General features: G+C 40.4%; 3 protein-coding genes and 2 long non-coding RNA genes across 8 annotated transcripts in view; 2 read left to right on the top strand and 3 right to left on the bottom strand.

Moving 5' to 3' along the window:
* The window catches only part of LOC124349621 (LIM homeobox transcription factor 1-alpha-like), a 947038-nt gene that overhangs the window by 756052 nt on the left and 163556 nt on the right, over nt 1-27430 (top strand). The window lies entirely within an intron of this gene.
* LOC124350457 lies at nt 1091-24195 on the bottom strand. The gene is made up of 6 exons (XR_006920983.1): nt 21918-24195; nt 21774-21866; nt 21551-21706; nt 21198-21495; nt 1298-1451; nt 1091-1224 (listed from the first exon to the last, which is right to left on the bottom strand). It is a non-coding gene; the product is annotated as an uncharacterized LOC124350457 (long non-coding RNA).
* On the bottom strand, nt 2163-2612 carry LOC124350449. The gene is made up of 3 exons (XR_006920973.1): nt 2443-2612; nt 2267-2338; nt 2163-2196 (listed from the first exon to the last, which is right to left on the bottom strand). It is a non-coding gene; the product is annotated as an uncharacterized LOC124350449 (long non-coding RNA).
* Nucleotides 3014-16694, bottom strand: LOC124349488. Of its 4 annotated transcripts, XM_046800148.1 has the most exons (14): nt 16545-16694; nt 16254-16354; nt 15846-16053; nt 10034-10157; nt 9827-9950; nt 6852-7017; nt 6585-6776; nt 6220-6522; nt 5761-6150; nt 5396-5694; nt 5165-5335; nt 5013-5103; nt 4729-4952; nt 3014-4542 (listed from the first exon to the last, which is right to left on the bottom strand). In XM_046800148.1, exons 4-14 carry the CDS (start codon nt 10101-10103, stop codon nt 4431-4433), a joined length of 2142 nt encoding a protein of 713 aa, XP_046656104.1. In that variant the 5' UTR covers nt 10104-10157; nt 15846-16053; nt 16254-16354; nt 16545-16694; the 3' UTR covers nt 3014-4430. The 4 variants fall into 4 exon arrangements, with proteins under 4 accessions (XP_046656104.1, XP_046656101.1, XP_046656103.1 ...); XM_046800145.1 differs by having other exon boundaries at nt 6585-7017; nt 16254-16346; XM_046800147.1 differs by lacking the exons at nt 16254-16354; nt 16545-16694 and having other exon boundaries at nt 6585-7017; nt 15846-16128.
* Nucleotides 17998-19267, top strand: LOC124349987. The gene is made up of 5 exons (XM_046800950.1): nt 17998-18239; nt 18336-18610; nt 18702-18799; nt 18888-18940; nt 19021-19267. Exons 1-5 carry the CDS (start codon nt 18116-18118, stop codon nt 19125-19127), a joined length of 657 nt encoding a protein of 218 aa, XP_046656906.1. The 5' UTR covers nt 17998-18115; the 3' UTR covers nt 19128-19267.

Genomic DNA, 27430 nt, shown 5'->3' with positions numbered 1-27430 from the left:
ATAAACATGTCCAGGATGGGGGAATGAGGAGGAAGTTGGGGTGGGGTATTTGGTTGTGATATACTAAAAAGAAGTAAGGTAAATTTTTAATGAATATGCAGTACTTGGTGATAACATCTGTTGTTAACCTATACCATCCTGTCAATGCATACCTCCCACTTACACATCCATTTATAAAACCCCACAATCTCCAACATCAGATTCACACAATTATTGTACTTCTATAATCAAATAAAAACCTTTTAAAATTGTAAATTATATTTATTACGGAACATATGCAAAATAAACAATTCATTAAACAAAGCGTCCGTTACAAGACAATTTTTTTTGTACGAGGCTTTTTTTAGAAAGCGATCCGCCAACCAATTTGACAAAGTGATAGTTTGTTTTAACGGAAATTGCGTCAGACGGTAAAAAAATTCCTAATTAAAAAATCTCATGTAGAAATTAGCATCTAGTCTACTGGTGCAAATCCCGATTCTTCAAGCTTGATTAATTTAGGTGATGTGTTAGAAGCTATTGTGGGTAGCCAAAAAATTGAACCAATCCACTTTTTCTAAATATTTTGGTTTTAGATCACTTTGTTGTTTTTGGGTTTTCTTGTGATCTTTCTTCAAAATATTCTGATAAGGCGAATTAGTTCAATTTTTTAGCTACCTCCAATAGCTTTTAACACATCATATAAATTAATCAAGCTTAAAGAATCGCAATTTGCACCAGTAGACTAGATGCTAATTTCTACATGAGATTGTTGATCTAGAAATTTTTCAACCGTCTGACACAATTTCCGTGTAAACAAACTATCACTTTTTGTCAAATTAGGTGGCAGATTGCTTTCTAAAACTCGCACATGCAGTGTCGGCGTAGATCCAGGGAGATTACCTGGAAATGGAAGAGGAGAGAAGAGTGCGAGGCAAGTTTTACTGGGGAGCGATTAGTCATACTAGGCTTCCGGGTTAGACTCATGACCCTCAGATCATGCGCCTTCCAAGTCCCCGTTCGACCAGAGCCCTCCCCTCCTCCTGGTTTCACAGCGGGTGAGTGACCACCGGCTGGCGTTGGTTAGTGGTTAGATAGGGAAACGGGGCCACAGAAGGGAAAGAAGGGAGCCCAGAAATACACTTGTAATTTAATCGAACTACACAATTTATCAGTCTTGGATATTCTCTCGTCGGTTTTCAGTTTCACCAATGGAGAGTCCATGATCAGTAGCGAAGGATTACCCTGTAAGCAGTTAATGAACATTTATTTGGATGACAATAATTTTCTATAAGATTGTAGCGACAAAAAGCAATACCTCAAATCAAGAGGGACTGTGTAAGGAGCTTAACAGGGAGATTCAAGGGTAGCAGCCATTGGGTTAGCAAACTAGGGACCTTGTTGACTTTCTTGAAAGAACATTACTTTTCATAAAGTCTGTCATGCAAATTTAGGAACCTGAAGGTTAGAACCTGTAAATAAAAAAATAAAAAAAAATGTTTTAAAAATAAGTAAAAGAATAATTAAACAGTTTGAAGTATATACTCACGCAATATTTTCCTCTTCAAAATCACCATCTCGTCCAAGGAAACGCATCGCGAACATCCAAATATCTAAAGGGTAAAACTCCGTGCTATGTTGACAGCAGGGTAGTAGAAGTCGATTGGGTATAGTCGAATGATGCTGGCCGCCTAAATGATGTTCATGTAGGCCGCATCTTCTCGGTCATTACTCATTACCTAAATGCTTAAATCAAGAAACAAAATGTAAACAAAATTTAAATTCAGTGACATGACAATGAAGTTACACAGGTAACACCAATCAGCTTTCCTAAGCAATCCAGAAGATGGAATGAGTCAAGTTCGATGACAGAACGAATGATCCGCGTTCAATGTGTGGCCAATAGCCATTGCCTTATTTTGGAGGGATAACTAGATGCCCCACTTTGGTCTTATAGGCAACATCTAAATAAGAAACCAAACAATCGTTAAAATTGCTATTAGTATGACAACTTTTCTAAATTCAATGTAAACACAACTTACAATGATGATAGCATGATCACAATATTTAATCTCTTTTTTTGTTGTTGACAAGTAGGGAGATTCAAGGGTAGCAGCCAATAACGGGTTAGCAAACAAGGAATCTTGTTGACTGTGAGTCCTTTTTCTTGAAAGGAAATAACTTCTCATACAGCGTCAGTCATGCCAATTTCGAAACCTGTAAATAAAACAAAAATTCATATTAGACCGCAATTAATAAAGTTCAGTAACATGACAAGTGAACTTACACATGAAACCACCAATCAGTTATCAAAGATTCTCTAGAAGATGGAATGAGAGTCCATGTTGGGGTCGGTGATCTAGCAAGTTCAATAGAAACAGCCAATATAATTAAGATTAATCCTAATGAAACATGAGAAGAATATATGTTTTAGCATGAAATGAAGCTAGTGTTGGTTTTTACCTATATCATTTCGATGACACATTCAGTAGAATACAATGAGTTTGAACAGAATAGTTGACGGTAGGCTACACGACTTTCACGATTCCTCTGACTGTAAGTTGATGAAAAACATTAAAGTTATCCAACATATACACGGAATAGATTAATAGAGCACATCACCGACAAGTTACAGACGAAATCACTCGAGTTTATCTATGAATTCATTGGTAATTCTCGAAGCTAGCTTAACGTTGACTTCTCACGTACTGACGATCGAATAAGCAAAGCAAATTTCGCGTTTTGGGGCAAGAATAGGTAATTTTTGCATGTAGTTCCATATTTGACCGCTAGATGACTTGTTTTGTTTTGAAACTCTTTTTTTGTTATGGATTCGGCGTGCCATAGTGCCTTATCTACTAAAAAGAATAATAATTGCGGCTTTTTCAAAATCAAAAATGATGCAAATTTTGTAATGACCTTTAAATTTTAAAGTAATCATTTGTTTGTTTACCCCTACCTATTGACATCACAGTCTATGTGAGGGCAAAAATTGAATAAGATGTTAGTGAAATCGTCATCATTAAGATTAAAATTATGGTTAACAATTTTATTGAAACAGTGACATCATACAAAATTAGTAACAGATTTATAGCAACGCTTGATGATAAATAAAACTGGACAAGAAAACGACTCCACTTATTAACGGGGTTAATATAATTAACAGAAAGTAAGCTAAAGCAACTCTTGCGAACGCATCGTTGATCATAACCTAAAACTTGAAATGAGATCATTCCATCGAAATAACTTTTATTTTTTGAAACCCAGACGATCGAGCTCAGCTTGAAAGAGGATGGACCAATTTAGGCAATTAAATTGTTAATAAAATAATTTTATTCGTTTGGAGTCAGACGTGAACCAAGGATTGAAGAGCCAAGCTAAACACTAATAAGTTTCTACACCCACAATAAACTTTAAAATGTTAAACGAGGAATACAATCTCATCCTGCGAGCGTATTAAGTTTGTCTAGTTCACTAGATGAAACAAATCCTGAAATCCGTCTTAGAGACAAAACAAAATATCAGAAATATCCGCTTTAAACATATTATTTTCAACAGTAATCCAGACTTCCAGCAGTTCACTTTAATCTACTGATTAGTTTCCACCAATAAATGCTCAACTTTGAACGAGGAAATCTTATTGCTGGTTCGGGTTTCTTAATTTTCACTACATCAGCGCCTGCCTTTAAATCGTTCCAGTGTAATGGATGAAATAGTTATCTTATCTCAATTGAAAAAATATACAAGAAAAAAGGGGGAATTTGACATTACCTGATTACACAAGACCTGTGGTTTTGCTCCTTATGGGAGCAAGTTGGGTGACGGGAAGATGATCAAGAGAAAAATAAAGTCAGTTAACTATCGGGGGTTATTATTAGTTTAGCGTTCAGTCTGAGTGAAAATCTAAGTCGTCTAATAAAATGTTAGGGGCGAGTGTTGACTTTGATAATGGATGTCCCGTAAGACTTGTAATTATACAAGATGGCGTTTTCGTCGTACTGAGGAATGTCACGAGATTTGGGCGTGGTCGTGCTCGTCCTGGTGAATTTGGGTTTGAACGTTGTGCTAGCGAAGGCAGACTTAGTTATTGGTTGCATATGAAAGGCTTTAGTGGACTCGTTCGCCACCTTGATTCTCACTCTCTTGACCCAGTCGACAATCGTGTCTCTTCCGTCCGGAATATCGCGGGTCGGAGGGCTCTCCGTTTCGGCCAAACGGATCCACCAAGGATCGATTGGAGCCACGGTGACGCCCGGTGGGCCTCGGCTGGGTTTGTGGCTAGCGTTGCGTCCCACGACTGTCGGACTAGTTGGGACTCGAGTGTTCATGAGAGTGGCTTGACTGAAAATGACCAGTCCATCCGGATGGATGGCCGCGTACATAAACAAAATCGAAAAGCAAAGAATGACTAGGAAAACAAACATGAGGACCATGATGGCGAACAAGCGGCGTCACGTCTGCCTGGAAACGGCTTCCAAATGGAATTCATCCTCTCTCTCATCTTCACCGCCTAAACTGCAATTGTCCTGCCCTCCTTCGTCGTAGTCAACCGACGGCTCACGTCTACCTTTCCGATATTTAAATACAACAACAAAGGTAATAAATAAAACAAAATCGGTTAGTGCCAACGACATGTGTTCAATCAGCACCAGTTGCGTTGGATATGAAATATAACATGTGAGATGGGCACGATGTGATGAATGGGTGATGGACGATTTCGAGTCAATTTTAATTCAATGACTCACTGACCTGCTGCTGCTACCACTGTTGGATTTGCGACTGGGACGATTCGATTTGCTGGAACTGCGACTGACTCGCGTCGGACTGCTCAGCTCGCAAAGCTCAAGTTCCTGGAGATTGGATCCCTTGGAAGAACCTGGGATTGGTCGCCCTAGATCCCTTGGTCGAGCCGCTCCTCTTCGGCTCTCTTGGTCACGGCCATCTCGGCTGGGAGTCATAGCCCGTCCCGGCACCTGCATTTAAAAAAAAAACTGTTTAATCATTCTTTAATTAAATTGTAATTAGTTAATTACTCGTTTCCCGTTGCCTTGCGATTCTCGAGCAGAAGCAGAGGAACCGGTAGAGTATCCGGTATCCTGGCGTGTCGTGCGCTTTTTGTCTTTCCTATTAATATTACAAAATTACAATTTTTGTAGGTGCACTTGTTGAGTGTCTATTTCCTTACGATTGATTGGTTGAACATCGACTGGACACTGAACGGTTGGTAGGTGATCTGTTGAGTGGCTGCATGGGTACAGCTGCCTTGCGGGGCATTGGAACTGGGCGCCCTTGACTGGTTCCAGCTCTTGGTTTCGGTGACGGGATGGATCTCACTTCATCGACTGTGCCATAGCGACTGAAATGGGATACAATATAAGAAGATGATTCAATAAGATTCCTTGGTGAACATTGATACCTGTTGCCTCTTCGTTTTCTGTCTGCATTGAAAGCAGTGGTGGCCTTCTCCCTGGAATATTCCAGTTCGGGGGAACTCTGCGATTCGACGTCATCGTTGACCTCTTCATTGTCGTTATCCTCTTCTTCTAAATTGCTGAGCCTTTCGGCTTCGAAATCCGACTCGATGTCGCCGACCTCATCGCAACCTCCTCCCAAGTCGGCACTGAAACACGTCGACCGATCCGGACTGGAATCGATTTCCACCGACATTTCCGCCGTCACACTCAAATCGCCTGTCGATAATGACCGTCGTCTTCCCTGTTGCAATTCAATAACCCCAGATTTAATTTTTAAATAAAAAGGTGCAAGTATTAATTATCCTACCCTGGAATATTGTCTCCATGACGTGTCGTTTTCGGTGTGAAGGAGAAAAGCGCCACTGTGGGCGGGACTTGGATAGACGGCGGCTCCGTCGTCCTCGGAAGCCGTGCGCACTAATTTCGCCACGGCCCGTTTCGGCGGCAATTTCGAACCGCGGCTGCCGCCGCTAACAGAACCGGGATTGACTTTGACGATCCTTGTGCCACGAAGATTTCGAGTCGAATCAACTCCACCGCCACCACCACCTGGAGAAGTGCCTCGCTTCTTGCTGGCATTGCTCGACAGTTGCTTGCTCGTCATCATTTCCCCTTGCTTGCTCGATTTGAATCCTTTGCGCTTTTCAGCGTGGACGACAATCAGCCGGTAGAACTGAAGAGTAATGACCAAGGTATTCTGTCAATAAGCCAAACGGTATGTGATTATAAATTGCATATCATTATTATATTGATGAAACGTATATACCTTGCAAGTGAAAAAAATGTTGGTTTCGCTGATAATTTTGTAGTGCAGAATCAGCAACAATCGAAAGATGAAAAAAGGGGCATCTTGCAAAATGATATTGATGAGGATGGACCAAACGTCGACGGAACAACAGACGTTTTTGGCCGTGTGGCAACAGTTGTGTTTCTTTTCTTTCACCCGGACTTTGGCTTTCTTGGTTTTAGTCGGACTGGCCGTCAAGACCATGGTAAACTGAAGCAAACTCCACGACCAAATGGCTAGGATAATGATACACAACACACGATTGCTGGCCACTTTATCGTCCTGCACGAGAGAAAAGATTCAATTATATTACCATTTGAATTCATTTAAAATAGAGAATAAACCTTGAACGAGTCGAAAAACTCGATAATGTCCGCTGCCGTTCCAATGTAAACCAACAGTAGCTGAGATAGTTGATCCCTAGTCAGATCACCTTTTGGTAACAGCCACCGCCCAATGATGAGGATGAGCATCAGAAGCTGCTGGATGACGGTGGCCCATCTTTCTGCCGACAATGCTAAAGGAATCTTGACACCCTGAGAAATAATGGCATCATGTGTAACATCACTTATAATGTGGCGGGTGTCAAACTCTACTGAAAATATACTTACAGCAATATCCGTGGAATTTGAAAGCTCCTCCGTGGTGCCATTCAACACCGACACCGACACATTAAGCCCTTCACGTTCTTCGAGTCGTTTGTCTAATTTGTCGAACTCGAGAAGCCAAATGGACGGCACAACACTCGACAAGTAAAGAAAAACACTCGGGCAAAACCTTGAAAACAAATATTAACTTTTAAATAACAATGAACACTTGCATTTCCAATGTTATCAGCAGTTCGTTTCGTTTGTATACTTAAACTTCGTGGTTTCCTTTTGTAAAACTAAACGAAAGCAGACGACATTCCAACGTGCTTAAAAGTAATCGATAGAAGCAATTAAAAATCGACTAAATCTAAACCGCTTAAAAGTTCAAAAGCGATATAAAAATGGTTGTGTTGGATGAATAAAATTTCTTTTGCGCTAGCTACTTAAACCTAGTTTGGGAAAGTGCGCTGACCAAATAAAACATGCGGAATAAATCTAATTTAGATGAGCAGCCTAGACGTCGTCTGCGCTTCCTTAATGAATGCGACTTTCTTGGCCAAATCTCTTTTGCACTGAATGCTGTATAGTTGATTTTTTTCTCTAGGCAGTAGTACTATATAGCAGCCAATATAAGCCATGCATCCAATTCCTATAATTTATGGGCTCGCGTAATGTAATGACATAAATTCGGAGGAGAGCCGGAAATGGGCACGGCGAAGCTTGTTGGTTGGCGGTCGTCAGAAATGGGAAACTAGCGACAAGATCGATTCGCCTTTTTGACGATCGACTGAATGACAGATAACGGCAAGTCACTCAGCCAAGTAAAGGAGAGAAAGCGCCGCATATCCGCGATGCTGATTCAGTCCGAAAAATCTCGCAAACTCGGCAAAACTCAGTCAATGCCCTTGTCAAGCCTTGTTGTGCGGCTTCTTCGGTTCAACGGGGGTGACAATACAGTCTGTGTACAATAAGGATTACATGATCCCCGTAAAAAAGGAAAAACAACTACACCAGAAGAAGAACGTCAACAACAGCAACAAAACATGTCCAACATTTTAGTAAAATTAATTTACTATCGACGACGTGAATTTCAATCAAAACATGAACCGGAATAAATAAACTATTATACGTGCTACTATCAAAATAAAACTTGTCGTCGTAGGCCAACAGCTGTTTGTGAAATTCAATTTGTTCTATTTACAATAAAAGACCCTGAATATCATTTCGTCGTTCCAACATTTACCAAGTAACCACACAAGACGCTTTCTAAATGCATGGGTACTCTATACTACTTTAACACGGATCCTTTTTACGTCTGTATATGTAATCGATACCTATAGTTTGCGGATTAGTTTCCTTGTTTACATTAGACCCAAAAACGCGCAGTTTGGAACTGAACACAAAACAAACAACAGTGGAATATTTCGGGATTATTGATCCCCATTCAAAAGAGAATCTGTATAAGTATTAAGTTTGAAACTTGCAAAAGTACTCTTTGACATTGCCTCGTGGATGACAATAACAACGGAGCAGCCCCAAACCACTAAGAAAATAGGATCTTGATCAAGTGCCTTTATCGACTGAGAGATGCCAAAGTCGTAAAAGAAAACAGGAAAAATGATAAGAGCCGCCACGCGCCATTCAAGTTGATGGACCTTATTCAATGGCGGGTATATACTACGCCAGCACAGCTCTGCTGCTGCGAATGAAAAATAATTGAATGTTTTTCTTTATTTTTTTCTGATCGCTCTATATAGCACCACTCCCGTATAACGTCTTGGGAGGAAACTCGTCCTACATAGAGCTGTTCGTTACTCTAAGTGGTGGCTTTCAGTTGTAGTTATATCAAGTTACTCTGCGATAAATTGTCTCCTGCAGACCTTTACACTGAAATCAATTTCTATTTAGTGCTACTACTTTAGTCGATTGTATTTTACTTTGTCGACTTTTAGTATAAGCGGCTGACGACGTTGATCATTTGTTTGTTTGATTCATGTCGATTCATGTGCTGTCATCACGTTCAATGGCGGAATACGTCAAATCTTTAATTAGATGCGCCGTGGAAACTAACTGGAATGCAAATTCGCTAAATTATTTCCTTTTCAAAGCTTCTTATATACGTCTCAATTTTAATTGAAGAAAGTGGACCGAAAACAAAGTAATGAAATGCTAAATAAAATGAAAAAACAGCCACACAAAATGAAATCAAACAAATTGGATTGCCGCTTAATAATATAGCGGGACGAGTCTTATTCGCTTTGCGTAAGAGTTTGAAAAAGGTATACGTATATCCCGTCAATAAAGATTGGAGAGAATAAGACGACGATGTTACGGCAACTTGGCTTTTCCCTCCTATAGGCTTGGATGACAGATAAACAATGATCATATATTATATCGCTAGCTCAAAGAATGTTTTTATTTTCCAACAGCGACTACGCGCGGTGGAACACTATAAAAGATTGCATTTCCCTCCAATTGGACATCATTCCTGCATATATAAAGATGGAGGCAATCTATACACAAGACGAGCTAGTACATGTCTATGATGGATTGATGTGTGACGCCTCTACGCCGCCCACGCCACCGCCCAAGTCAGTACATCTAACTCTATTCAAGGTATCATATTCAAGACTATCTCTATTTTTGGCAAGCGAAATTCGATCTAGTCTTCTTGTTTTCCCCCTCATTTGACAGGAGGTATTTGGAGGCGCATTCCTGCCCCGAAGCTAGACTCATAATCAACACTGACAGATGACCCGGATAAAAGCTGAGAGACTGGAACGACGACGAGCCAAAAGGGTTGACTTTGCTCATCGCATTCCTGCGATGTTTATAGTTGTTGACGCGATGGAACGCCAATTGAAATGCTTATTATTATCAAAAGACGAAACTGCAGAGTTCACAAAGTGTCTAGCTTGTTATCAAGGAATAAATCCAAGAGGAATGTGGTAACAAACCAATGAGATAACAATTAATTAAGTATGAAAAATACGCACCATCTCCATTCCTGGTTGGCTTTGATAGTCAGTGTGAATATTCCCTCGAAGGCGAGTACCAGCAGCGAGATCGACAGGTACCAGTAGGCAGGATCTTCCTTGATGGTCGTCACTCTCCATATTGCTGCGAACGCAAAACAAAAAGAGAACAAAAAATATCACGACGAAGAATTTGATTTAGAAATGATCCGCGATATTAATACTAACCTATAAATCCGTGGCCAGCAAAAATGAGACGTGTCAAAATAGCTTTGAGAACGTCCACAACTTTGCCCATGTCTGTCGATCAAAACTTCACTTGAATCCAAATGATTTGGCGGGCAGAGTTTCACTAAAAAAACGAATCAATTACGTAACATTTATTGGGCGATGTCGGACGCACCCAACGAGCGGCGTATCGTCAATCAAGCTTTCATTTTGTCTGGAACACACTTGTCACTGGGCGTCACTTGTTAGCGGCCATCAGGAAACGTGGATTTCCCCGAAAAAAGTAAGTCTATACGGCCGTCCGTTGTGAATGCACACTGGGAACAACTCGCACGGTGAAAAATGAGACTCGAAAAAATCCTTCGCTGCTACTCAAGTGGTTTTGCAGCCGCCGATTGAAAAGGGAGGGAGGCAAGTCTGAGGAATCAGGCAAAAGAAAACAAGCCAAAAGCGGCCGCAAAAGCTCGGCACGTATCCGCGGAGGAGCTTCCGCGCCGCCGCACCAGTCTGGCAGAGTGCCGAAGAAGCCGAGATGCTCAAGACGTCACGCTGGAACCTTCAGATGCGGGGAGGGTCATCATCGGAAATGTTGCCGAAAGAAATCAAACAACAACAACAGTCCCGGCCATATCATTAGACTGGCTTCCGTATACGACGACGTACGATGGCGACGTTGTTGAAATGCGTTTCCGCAATCCGCCTTGTTATAATACCGCGACCGTCCAACGGAGACCACCACACAAGACAAGATGACGCAAAGTTATGAAGCTGAAATGTCCACGTACCCAGCGCTAGACTTTGGCTTATAAAAGACTATATAACTCGTTCACTTTTGTTTAATAAACTCTGAATCAATTTAAAGTTGATGACGACGCATCGTGTTAGGTAGATGATCAATCGACTTGTAAAAATATACGACGAGATTTTATCATTATTTTTTTAAGGGGTGGGGCTGTTGCATAATGCAAAGAGTAGATTTTGATTTGGTTTTTAAATTCGTGACATTGTCCTGAAAATGAATTTTGGAAATGTTTTCGGCCTATAGATGATGGGCAGCAACATGCGGGGAGGAAAAAACGCGAGCGCAGTGATGTATGAGGTGGTCCAATAGACGACACACTCGTTTCTTTTTTCTTTTTGGTGTTTTTTTGGTTGTTGTTGTTCGGGGCGGACGGGGGAGGGACCGAGGATGTCCACAGATTTTTGATAAATGCAACGGCACGAGGCTTTTTGGCAGCTAATCACAGACTGTGAGGGATCCGTCGGGCTCATGAAGGTGCATCTCCTGCTCTTTGTGTTTGGCTACTGCCACTGCCAACCAAAACAATCAAAAGGCTATCCTATAACGACTATACCAGCCAGCAGATATCCTACACAAATCAACAAAGTGTGACCCCCAGACAAAATATTCAATTCTTTGTTTTGGTTGGTTTTTTCCGCCAAACAAACACGCTATACGTATAGCCCAACTAATTGGTCTTTTCGAGCGCTTAATGTGCAAGGACTTGATCCAATGTTTGCGTAACACTAATCTCAACGCTGGTAATATACTCTGAATTGGATTGGAACTTTCAATGGCAAAAAGGGACCCTGCCAAAACTATCGTCATGTCTTCCTGTTGTGCAAATATTCTCGACCAAACAAGCCTACAAAGACGTATGCCAAAATAAACCAATAATGATTCCCCCTTTCCCGTCTATTTATAAGCGGAAGGGATGAAGGACAAATTTGTTATTGTCACTTGCCACTGATTTCAGCTGGGCGGCTGGTACACTATACTTGACGTTTAGAATTCGATTTCATTCGAAAAGAATTTGTGATTTGGCAACCGCCAAAGAGCCATTTGAAAACTGCGTGGTCAAATGCAAATAAAACGACGACTGCGGAAGTGATTTTCTTGGCTCTGGAAATCGTTTCACACAATCGCCCCGCTCAAAGAATCCTGTCCATGTCAAACTGCCAAACATCTTTCCAGCTCCTATAATATGGGATATATTTTTATATTTCCAATGTCAATGTCGTTTGGTGATCCAAAATTTAGTTTTAGATTTAGTAAGAACGCACATTCCGTTCACGCGTGTGTTATATGTAGCAGTTCATTTTATAGATTGCAGAGCTTTTCATCAGTTGAACTTTGCCTAGTCTGTTTTTCCCCTCTCAAAAGAGCCCCAGCCATCTATAGTCTGTACTTTTACTCTCTACAAGGATCGACTTCACATAACGCAGGAAGACTGCGTGTGTGTGTGATTAATGACGCGCCGGCTGCCACGGCGATTGGCAACGTTTCTTCTCGGGATGCATTATTGATTATCCAGTTGAAAACATTATGTTGTAGGCTAAATATTGCATTATCTGCATTCGTTTCGACAAGAGCTATACACTATATTCACTCACTCGATCTGTCTATAAGCTATACGGGTGTAGATGTAGACTGAATCCGGCGTTTCCGTTTCCGCCTGCGCTTCCGGACCGCGTGCGCCGAAGGATCCTGCGATACATTGCTGGCCTATAGATGCGATAACCCTATATACAAGATTCATTTCCTTTCGTTCGGTAGCTGTAAAACGTTTCAATCTTTTCCTCTCACCTCGATAAAAGGAATGGGCTGTCGTGCTACTCCTTATTAATTCAGAATGTTTAATTGTTCAAGGTTGATTTTTTCTTAGTTTAGGCCTCACCTTTTGGGCTGGACAGACACTTTGCAAGTCGAGTAGATTTCAACTGATTTATTTAAGAAATTTTCTAAAAAATATTGACAGAATTTAAATCGCCGTCACGCAAACATTTTGAATTATTTATCGCCAATCGTTTGGTAAATATTGAAAAGTTTCCCGCCACCAACCATGTTTAAAAAGATCCATGGAGTTGCCAAGAAGCGACTTCAATCCGACCAACCTTCTCAATCACTCCACCAACCAAGTATTAATCAATCAATCACTGAGAGCACCCTCATGTTCAAAAAATATTCAAAATCGATCGAAAGAGCGTTTCACTTTACATTTTTGTTGCCGTGAAAAATATGACAAGCTGGTGGTTTCTTAAAACACCAAATAAGTGCTGAAAGTTTGCCACTTTTATATCGGTAAATTTCGCTTCTCTCGCAAAAATCCAAAGAGAAAAACCGCCTGCCTGAACTGATTTCTTCAAATAGCTGGGCTCTTTATGGGAACGAATAACAACAAATATTAGGGCAGTTAAATGGCCTAGAGTTATTAAGGTGTCCAGGCTAGTGAGACACTTAATGATGGGCCGACATCAGAGCGATCCTTCAGCGAAAAACGAGATAAAACGTCTAAAAATGGGAAATATAAGTATAGTAAATAATCCAGCAGAGACGAGGAACACGGATGCGAAGAGACCAGCACCAGGAGGAGGTTGTCTTGGATGTCTTGGCTCGGGTCCCAACAATCCAGAAAATGTTACACCAACATTTATTTCTTTTCTCTCGTTTCTCCCTGTATAGTTCTAGATACTTTTGGTTCGTCTCTTAGTTTTTGGGCTTGGTCTTGTTATTTTTTATAACTCTCCTTTCGGGAAAAGGGCCGGACATTTCTTAGCACTTGGCACGACTTTCGATATCTACACTCGTCCGTGAGCTAGCAGCAGAGCTATAGGGCGGCGAAATCTCTCCCAGTCTGCCGTCTCTCGACCGGACAAATGGCTGCGAAATTCAATCAAATTCTCGTTACTTCCGTTCGACAGTCAGATATAATAGGGAGTCAAACCGCTCAAATCTTTCAGCTCACTGGTTCTTTCGCATTTGTTTGCAGTTTCTCTTTTTTCTCTTCTTCAAAATAATCATCATTTCCTTTTGTTTCTTTTTACTTCCCCTTCTCTTTAGTCTCTTGGGTTCCTCGTCTTCCGTTTCCTAGCCGTTGCCGCTGCCGCAAAAGGTGCCAAATAAGACCAGAATGAGGCACAGACGGGAGCAGTTATATAACTACCTAAATATTCAAGCGCTGCATAGCGTTTGAACTAGCGATTTCAAATTTTGAATGTCTTGAAAGTCAAAGGGGCTGCTATTTCAAAAAATTGATGAGAGGCTATGAATTAAGCCTTCATACTTGATACGGAATGATGCCAGCGGCATTCAAGAGTTGTCAAAACATTAAAAAAATTCGTTGGCTGATTGGCTATTCAAATGTTATTCTTTCCTTTCCGTCAGCCTAGCCAGCATATTTCTTGATAACATAAATAGAACCATAATAAAAGAATATATTGATAAAGCCGGCAGCTGCTGTAGGCCTATAAATATGATATCAAATCCGACGTACCATCAAGAATCAAACAAGTTATTAACTCGTCTATATTTCACCAAAGAAAAGAAAAGAATCATTCCAAAGATGGAAGAAGAAGAAGAAGAAAGTTCTATGCTCTTTTTCCTGTAATCTTTTATACCAAGAAGGAATTGAAAGATTCCTAATATCAATGTGTGAAGTTGGCTGCTCGAATCCGCCCTATCCTCCTCCCACATAGTGATTGAAAAATCAATACCACCTCTGTTCTCCCTTTAGATCTTCATTGCTACAGAGTATACGTACCTATATCTACCGGGATGCCGGATACTTGAACTATACTGGCTGAATTCTTTGAAAAAACGAAAGAAAAAATCTTGACTGCTGCTACAATACATTAATGCCATGCCTAATTCATGTCTGCGCGATTTTGTACTAATCCAAAATCAAAATCCAATAAAATGATGAACAAAAGTTACATTTCACGCACGTAATATTGACAAAATCGCAAATTTAAGTGATGGCTTAAACTGATTGGAGTCCATTTTCGTATGGAGTGGCTGTTTCCCGTGTATACCCTTTCACATTTGATTAGCGGTGAAAAAAGACACTCTAGTGAATTGACACCGGATAAGCGTTCGTGATTGTTAACGGCCGTTCTTCTCCTCCTCTTGTGTCGACTTACACATTGATGAAAAATTCCAACGCCGTCGTAGACTAAATGTTGCAGCCAACTTTTGTCTGTTCTAGCCTTCTAGCCCTTCCTCTTGTACAAAATGACAAAAATAGATCTCGTTTGGAAAAATTAATGAACACGTTGTCTACCTCAAGCATTACTTTGCATTCTCAATAGAAATCATATCCCTTTCAAGGGGAAAAGAGATGAAGAAACGAAACAAATCCTAGGATATGGGAATGGAACTGAATTATGAACGCCCATAATAAAGTCCCTGCACGACAATAGATGGCACGATTTTTAAAACGAAGAAATAATAATCCGGGGCTATAAAGATAGACCTTAAATGTCGACGCAAAAAGAATAAGAGTCAAATAATGAAATGGAACAGAAGCAATACGATCTGTAGATCTCAAAAAGTCAAGAGTCAATTACTGATTCGCACATCCATCAGGCACTTGAATGTACTCGAGCGCGGTCGAGCCGTCAAAGATTGGGATCCGTTATCACGCGCTCAAGGCTAGCCGGAAGTGGTTATCTTGAGCGCTGTCTTTGACTTAACTCACCGTAACTTAAAGTGCATCATTGATTACGTTGACGGTTAAAAAGAGAAAAAAATACGCCGAGGGTCATTATCAAAATGATTTGGATTTTGGAAATAAGAGGTGCAGAGTTTAAAGTTAAAATCTGTTTGAATTTGATTGTTTACACATAGACAAATGTTGTGAACCGAGCCCGATCTAGAGTCGTTCGACAAATGAATTATTTAATGAACCCTTACTGAGCAAACGAAAAGGGAAAAGAGCCATCAGTCAACCCGCCCAGCTCGTACTCCGTAACGATTTATAATTAACGCCATCAAATAATCAAAAAGGAAGAATATAAATAAATTTTCTCCTACCTTTTAGCCTGGGAAATACGGCCAGGCATCCACAAGTGTTCCATCCATCCACAGAAAAGTTGAATTACGCCAAGCAGGATAGGGATAAGGGGTTCTCGTGAATACACCCACACTCACATGGACGTACACGAGGATATTAACAGAAAGGGGAAGAAGAAATACGGAACTCGATCGACATCGGTTGTTTCTCCACTGGTATGGTGTTCATCTAAATAAAAAATACAAAATGAGTTTACGAAAAAATATTGACAGAAACAGCAAGTAAGGAAAAGTTTAAAATGAGACAGAAGATAAACCTTAACTTATAATAAAGGGGAGAATTTTAAAATTTCCATGTGGAATTTCAAATGCAAGTTGTGCATCATTAAAATATCCCAGGAATAAAAGTAACGAAAAAAAAATCATTACCTAAGCAAAAAATCCTGATATTGTTGCTGCTGACAGGTCTACATCAGCACACGCAGAACTTGCATACCATATTGTGAAGCTGGCTGGCTCAAGCTTCAAATCTGCACAAAGGAGAAGGTAACATCACAGGTTAATACAGTGCAAACAAACTGCCATGTGTATGGCTTATGTGATAAATGCTACTCAGGAACTAGCAATTCACAAATTTGGAACTGGTTTCTATTCTATTTAAGCTCCCATATTATCAATTCATATTTATTCTTAGTGTTATTGGGATGCCGTTTCATTTACCTGCCAAACACCATGGAGAGCCACGACACCAGAGTTCACACGACCATCACATTTTAGTCATTTTAATTGTTGGGCAGTTGGGCTGTTTTAGTGTTTTCGTGCAGCCACTACGTTTCCCCCCAAAAGTGATCCATTTTCTTTGTTTCTTTTCTGAAACTTGTAAAAGAAGCAGACTACATTTAAATTTTTAATTAATCATACTTAAGATAAGATATCGATTGAAAATTAAAAATCGACCTCTCACTAAATCCAAACCGCTCAACAAAACAAAGTGGTTTTCGTACCCGTTACGCAGCTATGTATCTATGGTGCAGGACTGCAGGTGGAACTATCCTTTAATAAAAATGAAAAGTATGGCTGTTTAATAGTCTGTTACCAAAGGATTTTAGTAACCTAAAACTTATTCAAAATTATTCAAACTTCAGTGCTGCATCTTATAAAGTTGAATGTTTCACCGTAAGTCTTGCATATAGTTGTCAAAGCTTCCCTTTTACACATCGTATTCACGTCGCATTCACAAAAAAGGTGTTATTTATTTCCCCCCGCGGTTTATTTCCTTGGAACCCAACTGTGTTTACCAATTGAGCTGCACCTACGAGGTTGTGTTCAATGTTTTCTTTTTGAACTTTTGTATTGTTATTTCTTTAACTTTGAAACTGTGAACTTGAAGGCAAACATTTCTCTTTCCTAAAAAATATGGCATTCATCTAGAAAATTCTATAAAATAAATCTCATTTTTTAAAGACGGTCGTCACATCAGTGCTCTGCTGCTGATGCTTCCATTGCAGTCAAATAGCCTTTTCGACATACGGTATCGAACTAATCACCATTTGACTGTGGCGGAGAACTTTTAGTTTTCTGAAAAGATGCTATAAAAAGGCTAATGTGTCCAAGGGCAGGAACACAAATGCTTGCAACTATTTGTAGTTGGGTCCTTGGTTACATTAAATTGAAAACAACCCTATACAGGCCTATATTGCACTTTTTATGAGGTAATCACGTAGCCTACGTTGTGACAATGGCACACAACATAACGTTACATAGGACAGCCTGAACGCACTTTTTAAGCGGTGATAACGGTGACCGTTCAATACATATTAAACAAGGGGGGAGGGTATTTGGGTTAACTACCATAGCGGTAATAGTGTATACATGAACCTGAATACCGGATAAATTCTTAGTTAGTCAAGAGCATATACTCCCACTCTGTTCGTAATGTAATCTGCTGCAACCTGTTCAGTGCTGCACCAGCCAGCCAGCCAACTATTTATCTACCACCAGTCTTTACCGAGCAGTTACGGGTCTGTGCGGCTATTTATAAAACTGTACGTGACGGAGAAGAACTTTTCTTCAGCAGGAGTCAAACTTTGTTCTTTACTTCGTTTTTTTTTAAACAGAAAGAGCGGAGGTGTGCAATCTGATTTGAAAGTAGCTACATGTCGATTGGCTATAGCTGGCGGCAGTGATGCTGCGAAGCCAATGCCTAGCCCAATGCAGGAATCGTCAAGTTTCCATTTGTTCTGCGCCTGATCCAGCAAGGGAAACGGTATAAATACCGACACGACAAAACGATGGGAAACTGTCGAACAGAGCGCAGTAGTTTATTAGGCCTTGGCTTATGGTACCCGAGTTTTCGTAGTCAAGTTTTAGTCAATCAATCGGCATCTATAGGCCTATACAGCGCACGTACAAATAGTAAGTAGTTTCAACCGATTTATATTGGAGCAAATTTCTCTATTATCCATTGTAATAGTGTTCACTTATCATACTGGCTCGTTTGTTGCATCGCAGTTGACATGTTGGCGTTTTTAATTGCTGGGCTGCTCTTGTCGGCGGTTCCCAATATCAGAACCCAACCGTCTCTGAATGAAATATTAGATACACCCCCGCCAACTGGAAACCCATTGAGCTGGGCTCGTCAGCATTCCAACACGGACGAAATGCTGCCGTTTGAAAGATTAAATCCTCGCTTTTGGCTCGGCCCAGAATACCGACAAGCATTGAGACAGATTGCCCAAATGCGTGAAGAAGATCCGCTAATCTTTAATGGACTCAACGTTTATCGGGTATGTATGCATCACATGCAATCTAAATAATCTGCTATCGGTTTTGACTGATTACATCATTATTAAGAAAATTATGACGTTTTGATTGTAGGCAGCAGATGGTTTCATTGCACAAGGGTCAAATGCGATGGACAGAACCGATATTGGTGTCCGCGACGTTGGTGTCCGTCTCTCTCCGGCGAGAGAACGGTATACAAAATTGCATTAAATAATGTCCTAATAATTGTACAATTAATGTTTTCGTTTTCTTTCAACGGTATGAAACTTGATTTTGCAGGTTACAAGTAGCTAATCCTGACGCTCAGTCCAATATGGGAAAACGAGACAGTTGTAAGTACAAGTAGAAAGGACTGTCAAACAATCAAATCCAATGTATTTGTACTGATGCGTTCTATTCAATTGCCTTTCAGACTTATCAATGTGTCACTTCAAGCTTTGCAATCTAGGAAGAAAACGTCGAATTTCTCAAGGAGGACATACAGATCTTGTTACAAGTGATCTGAACGCTGAGAAATAGAACTCGATGAAAAAAAGAAATGTTTCCAAAAGACTCTGACGAAACTCACGTAACGCTAATTTATAATACACGAGACATTCGAATGTAATATGCCGCATACCAGACGTGTGGGGAAAAGAAAATACATTTGTAAATTATTCCGCGTATACAAGTTTATTTTGACTACTACATATCTTCATCAAAGTATTAGGACTAGAAGGTGTGGCCATTCGTCAATGACGCAATTTGTTACGACACAAAAGGTCTTAATTATTCAATGTTTCCATCCAACATCCAACCCTAATAAAAAAAAAAAACAAAAAAACAAACAAACAGCAATTTGGTTTGTTTGTTTGTCATAAGTCTTAGCGTGTATCGCTGTTGTTGCAAGGGCTTATAATCAGTGAAGAGAAAAACTTGTAGCTTTTCTCCTCTTTTTCAAGTGATTATTTTTAAGGGACGACGGTTCAGAGACTTGCTCTTGATCTTAACTTGTAACGGATGTAGCTATGAGGGGTCCCCAAACAACCTATACAAAAACCCGCTAAAAACACGAATTAACCAAAAGAGAAAGAATATTTCACACTGAAGCTTAGCCTATTACACGAAGTTAAACACGGGGAATCGAATGGAAAACAAATTAATGAACAAAATCAAAACCCTGCCCGCAGGATCAGGAACACTCCCTAATTTTGGGGTAAAATAAATAGCTCGAGCCTTGAGGCCAGTTACACGTCATTAAATCTCCTAATGGCATTCAATATTTTCAATGAAAAACCTCAAAACCCTCTAATAGCCTTCAATGGATAATCTTTCAGGGATAAATAATATAAGTTACAAGAGTAAGTATGGCGTTTCAATTTCGTAATTAAGCAATTTTTGTGTACAAGTTTTGGACAACACTCTATTATAGACCGAATATTTACACTATTCAAGAATAAGTATGGCGAATCTGAAGTGAGCGAGTCCCAATAGCTTTCAAAAGTGAAACCACACCGCCATCAAAAGTAATTTTACTTTGGATTTGATTATGTTTGTTTGAATCTGCGTAGATTTTAAGCTCTCGTAAGCTCTCAAGAGCCATTAAAGATACAAGGTCCATGTCTGAACATCCACCTGTCTCTTCGATACGTAATACCGTAACTGAAGGGCACAATGAATATGTTAACCTAAAGTCACCACTTCTATAAGGTATCATAGGACAAATGTAGAATAGACAATTTGGGGTGAAATTAGACTGTAAGTGTCCTAGCAATAAAGGTAAAGCTCACTTTTTAGATTTTTGATAATGTGCTTTTCGTCTACGCCCGGTTTCTAAATCAATTAATAGTTCAGTAACTTTTCACGCGCACAAAAACAAACAGATATTCGTAAGATTTCTTAAACTTGGGGTCGAAATCTTGGGTCAGTAAAAAATATAAAAAAACTTTTGGAGGCCTAACCCGGAAGCCTACTATGACTATATCTCCCCAGTAAAACTGGCCTCAAATTCTTCTCTCTTCTTCCATGTCCAGGTAATCTCCCTGGGCACAGTCAATCAAGGCAGAGTTTCCCCCTGTCTTGATAACTGGTTATAGAATTCAAAAACGGTGTGTTAGTATAAATAATCTGGGAAGAAAATGTGTAACTTTGGGACGGTGTAAATCTCTTCAATCGTTAGATCTTGAGTATAAAACAGGAGTTATAAAGATAGGTTTAATAGTGGCGCTCGAAAACATGCCTGCTTTGACAATTCTAGACCATGACGCAACTTTAGAAGTGTTAACCGAAATCGCACAAAATCCTTTGAATCAAATACCCTCGGGTCCCCCATAATTTGTATTACACTACAGTAACTCCCATTAAAATCTTTAGAAGCTTTTGTGCAAAATAAAAGTAACTGAAGCCTATGCTTTTAACTGCCGAAAACGATTTAAGGACATGCTATAGCCATCTAGTGTTAAAAATAAGAAATGTTTAAAACAAAAACGTCCCTGCTCTAGCTCATCGACACTCAACTGAATTGAAGTATCAAATCAAACAAACCATGAAGTATCAAATCAAACAAACCACAATTTTAAAAAAAGCAAAAAAAAAAAACTCGATACTCACAACATCGTTGTCCTCAAGAAACCGCCATCACACATCATAAAGAGCCAAGCAATATAAAGATCAAAACTCCGTGCTGTGTTGAGAGCAGGGGTCGTAGGAGTCAGTGAAGAGGGGGAGTTGGCCCACCAGGCCGTCGGTTGGGTAGTCAAATTATGCTGGCCACGTAGCTGGAGCAGGCACTACTGCCACATGCTTTGGGGCGACGGAAGAGTGGCACGCAATGACAGAAGGTCGTCACTGATCTCTCGTCAGTTTCCACCAATAGATTCCGTCCATGGAATAACGGTGCAAGATCAACCTGAAATGAGAGTGGAGGTGACTTTATGTAAGATGGTAACGAAAGCAAGCAATACCTCAAAATAAGAGGCCCATTCTTAGGAACTAAGGTTCAAGGGTGGCAGCCAACGGGTTAACAAACCAAAAACTTCATTATCCATCTCTTGGGTGTTGGCCTTTTCCTCTTCTTTGGATGGACAACTAGATGGTTTTCATTCTGTCTAATGTGAAATCTAAAGCAAATTTTAATTAGAAATAAACAAAAAACAATTGTAAAAGTTTTGTGGAATTTGAAATTACCTGTTGATAATTTGCTTAGATCCCAAACTAGAAGGGTGCTGACTCGCATGATTTTTAGCGTCTTGGATAGCAAACAGCAACACCACTGGTTTCCTTTTTAACACTGATTACATAATGTTTTTTATTGAGTTTTCAGGAACTTACCTCTTCAGAGAACGAAAATTCGGAATCTTGGGATGCTTCTAAATTCTTTATTTGCCTTCTCATCCACGTGTAAAGTTGACAACCTGGCAGGTTACGACGATTGGTCAATAAAGAAACTAAAGAAAACTCTTGATGTGGACGGAAAACTTGACGACCAATTAATAAAATTGCCAAAACTTTTTTGCGCATGCTGAGATCCTCATTTACTTCTTTCTTAAGTCTTATTAACGACCAAAAAGAATTCCGTGTTTACGTTTTAGAGGAGCGTCAATCAGCAGACGTACTTTCGTGGAAACTGACAGGCAGCGCTGCCAATTTATGCAAACTCGACCGCCTAATGCGAGTAATCTAAGGAAAGACAAGGTTAACACGAAAATGATTGCTTTAGATTTGAAATTATGATTAGCTTCTGTAGGGTGAGATACTTGACTGGATTCGAAGCAGGTATTTTACAAGAGATTTCTCCTTGTAATTCCGTCTGTTGCAGCTAGATGTCTCTTCCATCGCGATAGCTTATTTTAAAAAATAGTTAGTCTGGACTCGTAACCAAATTTGACGTTTGATGTCAAAGCGCGAATTTTTCAACGATTCATTCAATTGGTGTAGTACGCATAGCTTTCACAAGTTTAAAACTGATGATAATTGAACAGCCTGTCAGATTGCTTGCTGAGGACTGTCTCGAGAGTGAAAATCGAGTTATACAACCATAATCGTAACTCCGTGTTAGAGTAGAGTCGAGTGTTGTCGAACCACAAGAGAGGCGCCAGAACGCAGTGCCCGTATAAATCAAGAGCTACACCGCACATTCCAGGCACGCAACACTAATGATGACAGCGGCGGCGGCAGTAAAATTTCATCGACATCATCAAGATCTGGCCCATCAAGTAATCAAGAAATGGCCACCATTGAACATGCTGTATTCTGTACTCTTACGATAATCGATTAAACTGTCACGTAAAGGCTCTTTTATCTACCTATGAAAAGCAAACAGAAAATTAGTGAAATTAAAATTAAATATTTAACAAAGTTGCTGTTATTCGTGACGTTATTTTCATTATCTTTCCTTTCATAAAAAGAGGAAATAGTGTAAGCCATTTAAGTTTTTCCTTAATTGAAAACGGCATATTCTGTATTCTCACCCTTTTTTAACAAACAATGCCCTTGCGTGATTAAGCGCGCTACTTGCTAATTTCAAATGTTTTATTTTAAACTATTTGGCTGTCTTTTTTTTAAATTACGGTTTATCGCCTACCCCGTTAATTAGGATTGCGTGTTCCTGAGCTCGTAGCATTTACATAACTATTCGCGATAAAGAAAGACTCTGTTCTATGTTTGATGGCTCCATTCTTCTTACCCGTCGAAATTTTTCCTATTGCGATTGGAAAAGGGGCGATAAAGTCGTTCGATAGCGATTTATTGGAGGGGGAACTACTACTGCGTGATTTGTGCACCATCAGATAATGAATAATCGAATCCCACCTTGATTACTTCTAGATGACTTTATCGATTTATTACCCAGTCACTTTTATTAATGCGCCGGGTGTTGAGGTGGACGAACACAATCAGTTGGAAAAACAATAGACCGACGACAAAAAGTTCTTGTGTCATTCGACACTCGCAATTATACTTGCTCCACCAACCACTTTTGTTTCGACAGCTTTTTTAAAATGATTGGATTTCGATGCGAAGACATGCCCACCACTACCCACCAACTCGCTTCTTTTTCTCCCCCCAGTCTAATCTATTGAAAGATGCACGATGCTTTCTAGACTATTGGTCGCACTACTATTCGTATAACCTACGGTACTTTTCACCCCAACAAAACCTATAGTAGACTAAGAGGAAGAAGCTGAGTGGTCTGTTCGGGTCGGGTTTGTTACTTATGCAACCCATAAGTAAGCCCCCCCATCGGAGCTATAGCAGAGTGAGAATACGGCAGCAGTGCTGCTACTACTACTATCGTCTTGGCAGTCGTCGCAATTCATTTTCCATCTCCTTTCTGCTCTCACTAATTAACCAGCGGCGGTGCTGGGCGAAAGGGCTGGCGTCGGCTTTTCTTCTTTTTTCGTTGCTCCGGTAATCTTCACACACGAGTTCTTCGCCGCCGTTAGACTTCACAACTGACTTGTTCCAGTTAACGACGAAATGGCGCTCAACTGTTATATTATAGTGGTGTGGTGGTGGGGAGGGCTTGTTGGCTCGCAGCCAACGGCTGACTTTCCCCCAACATCTCCGCCCTTTCTTCGTCGTCGTGTTCGGAAATGCAATCGAATCAAAAGCCTGGAAATGGGGAAGAAATGAAAAGTTTCAACTTTTGTTTGGATTATGTTATATGCTTTTAAAGTTGGTACGACATGTCGGTCGCTACTTCTATAATGTGATGAGAATATGCAGTCAAACTGGGCTTAGACATTTTAGTTAACTTAAATCATTTGACATTTAAAAAGGTATAAAAACCAGTGTTCTGTCGAATAAGGTTTTTCGTTATTCGAACGTAGCTCGAATAACGAATAACCTTCATTTATTCGACGAATAACGTAACGAATTTAATTATTTTTATTTCAACGAATAATTTTCGAATAGAATAACGAATAACGAATACGAATAAAATTTAGAATAAAATTTCGAATAGCAAATAAAAAAAGGTCGCGCCTATTGGAGTCCGTAATCTAGACCCGAGTATGCGCGCGAAACAATCTCTTCCCTATTAAGCGCCAAGTGATTGTTTTTGAATTCCGCTGAAGGAATCATTTCATCAGCTATCCGGCGTTATGTTTGTGGATCTGTAAGTGTTGTGTGTAGTAGCGTGTGAACTGTATACCGTGTAGTGGTAGTGCCCAGGTGTGGGAGCAACTATGCTCACCATGGGAGTCGAACTCGGATACCTTATGTGTGACTACAGATCACGAAGCGGCGCCTTATTCCACTCACCCACCTGCCCCCCGATCATTGACGTTTTATTGCGAACCAAACTCACAAAGTTTCCATGACTTTATTTAAAAAAAAAAACTTGGGCCTGAATGTCGTCAAAATTGGGCCTGAAAGGCACGTAAAAAAAATGTGGGCCTGTAAGACGCGAGCCTGAATGTCGCACATCCAATTAAATTGACTGAAAAAAACAAATCCTACATTTGAAAAATTAAAAATAGTTTGAAAGCCATGTAAATTATCCTTGCGAAGAGAAAATAAGATGCGGCCAGCATCTGTGGAAATGTAAATATAAAAACTTGTGATGCCACGATGTGAACCTAACACATGAATACGTTTTTCAAAAGTATCTGGTCGAAGAGCAAATCTATACATCAGCAGCATGGCCAAGCCGCTCAATATTTCAGTTTAAGTGGTCGAATAAATTATAGAGAAGAAATCTACGAGCACCGCTGTCGTTTCCACCGGAACCGAATACAGGAGCAGAGGACCAGGCTACTGGATGGGCTAGCTCTAGCTAGCTGGCCTGGCTATACATGTTGCATTGATATCGCCTCCCACTCACCTTAGACACAACAAGAGGAGAAGAAAAAATCTACGAGGCTTGAAACAGTTTTGTGTGTGTCTCTGTTGGGTTGTTCTTTTGTCGTTGCCCGAGTTTTGAAACCTCCGTGGTGTCCCCTCGTCACTCTGCCGTTGCCCTATATAGAATAATAATAGATGCGCAGCACATATGGCTAGGATCCCAGCAGCAGCAGCGGCAGCTTTCACTCGTTCCTACATATCTAGAATGTATGTACTGTATTTATTTACATTTTGCATCAGCATCTACCTATACATCTCCAGCGCTCCGGCGTATCATACAATATCTACGAGTTTTGGATGCTCCTGTTGCAGACGCCCGTCACTATAGGAATGCATACTGCATTTCTCTGACAACACACACAAAAGGCTGTACACAGCTGCTGCATAGATACCCCAGCGTTATCTGGAATCGGAATAATCACAAAACTCGAGAGACTGTGCACGACGACAGACCGCACGACGCCGCTACGTTTGCTGCATAGGCGTCGCAGCAGAAAACAAAAAAGCAGAAAGAAAATGGGATCCAGTTGGGGATGGAAATTGTCCATGTCCACGATTCTATACACACACTCTTCTGCTTTGCCATATAGTTACGGTCTGGTTGTACACGACAAGTTGATTACATGCCTTCCGAGTATGTGCCAGTTCAGAGAAGCAGAGAAGGAGAGCCCTGAATAATCAACTAGACTAGGAGCTGCCAGCAGGAGGAGGATTAGGAGCTGAGCAGATTGCCGGTCACGCAGTCCGTCCATCCTTTTACGTGCTTGCACGCGCCCACAGCACGGTTGTACTGATGTAGTCGTGCGCCAACTGATGTAGTGCTCCTAGCGCCAAACTGAGCAGCTCCTGACTGACGCATCTCCTAGAGAAAAAGACAACAAAAGAAGGGTGGCAGAAGGGAAAAGTGTCCCCATCGATTAGCCTCATGTCGACTCTTATCCTTGTAGCTACTACGAACTGATTAGATGGTGCGGCTTTTCTTTTATAAAAAGGTACCAGGAAATGTATATAATATCCATGTTGCTCGCTTGCTGTTAATAAATGACGACCGTGGTCGGGTCGCCGCACTAAATGCTCGACAGATCCCCAAAGAGCTTATATTCCCCTTTTTCCTTTATTTCTTATCTTTATTATTATTATTTCTAGACTTGCCTGATGGAACAGATGCGTGTGGCACAGACGAACTGGTGACGGCGTGTACCAGTTCCACCCCACTGTAGTGGGTGTGCCATTTCTTTGGACGGACTATCGATCACAGGATGCCAAATCCGATGTTCGAGTTAATCAATCCTATTAGATATACAGCAGTACTATGTCCTTCGTTCACTTCGTCGTCAACCCTTTCCCTACGTAAAAAGAGAATAAAACATGGGTTAGTTTGGCAATCACTGGGTACGATGGAGAACCGATTCTTGACTGGGGATGGTGAGTTGCAGTTTGATGAGCTTACCCAATAACCTATAGTACTACTCTCATTCTTTTGGGTGGGTTTGACTACCCTTATTATTTATATAGGGTGGTATTCCATCGAGTCACTCAAATCAAGAAAATTTCGGCAGAGATTGGGTTCGCCTAATTATCTATACGAAATGTTAAAGATTCAGACATGGATAAATTGTTATGATTTGACAAATGTTTGCTATCAGTAACTCTGAATAGTGCAGGGCTGATTGGGAAATTACAAGGCTCACAAATAGCTTCATTCTTGGCTGGGTTTCTTTGATGGTGCAATTTAGTAAATGATCTCTACATTTATAAAAAAACTGCTGAGCCCAGCTTCACAATCATCAAATTCCCAAAGACAAAAGACTACACCCAGTTGTTACACGAGTCCATGAAAAAGAGGCAAGTGTCCGTTTAATAGAACAAGTCCCTTAACCTATAGCTGAGCCCACGAACCACTTGAACGATATTTCGATTGATGAAATGGTGGGCAACACAAAAAACAAACAGACTTGGAAGATAAAATGACTTGATATTGTTACCGAACAAGTTGTGAG

The sequence above is a fragment of the Daphnia pulicaria genome, chromosome 7 (assembly GCF_021234035.1).
Source record: "Daphnia pulicaria isolate SC F1-1A chromosome 7, SC_F0-13Bv2, whole genome shotgun sequence".
NCBI classification, from domain to species: Eukaryota; Metazoa; Arthropoda; class Branchiopoda; order Diplostraca; family Daphniidae; genus Daphnia; species Daphnia pulicaria.
The sequence above is the reverse complement of the archived record's forward strand: the minus strand, read 5'-3'. Positions and strand labels throughout refer to the sequence as shown.

Excerpts from the sequence above, each read along its gene's own strand:
- LOC124349488 (XM_046800145.1), bottom strand. The coding sequence starts at position 10,103 with ATGGGCAAAGTTGTGGACGTTCTCAAAGCTATTTTGACACGTCTCATT. Across the intron at positions 6,151-6,219 it reads ACATTTTTTTCACTTGCAAG|AATACCTTGGTCATTACTCT; the intron begins GTATATACGTTT and ends GCTTATTGACAG. Across the intron at positions 4,543-4,728 it reads AACAGTGGTAGCAGCAGCAG|ACGTGAGCCGTCGGTTGACT; the intron begins GTCAGTGAGTCA and ends TCGGAAAGGTAG.
- LOC124349987 (XM_046800950.1), top strand. The coding sequence starts at position 18,116 with ATGGGAAACTGTCGAACAGAGCGCAGTAGTTTATTAGGCCTTGGCTTA. Across the intron at positions 18,240-18,335 it reads ATACAGCGCACGTACAAATA|TTGACATGTTGGCGTTTTTA; the intron begins GTAAGTAGTTTC and ends GTTGCATCGCAG. Across the intron at positions 18,611-18,701 it reads ATGGACTCAACGTTTATCGG|GCAGCAGATGGTTTCATTGC; the intron begins GTATGTATGCAT and ends TTTTGATTGTAG.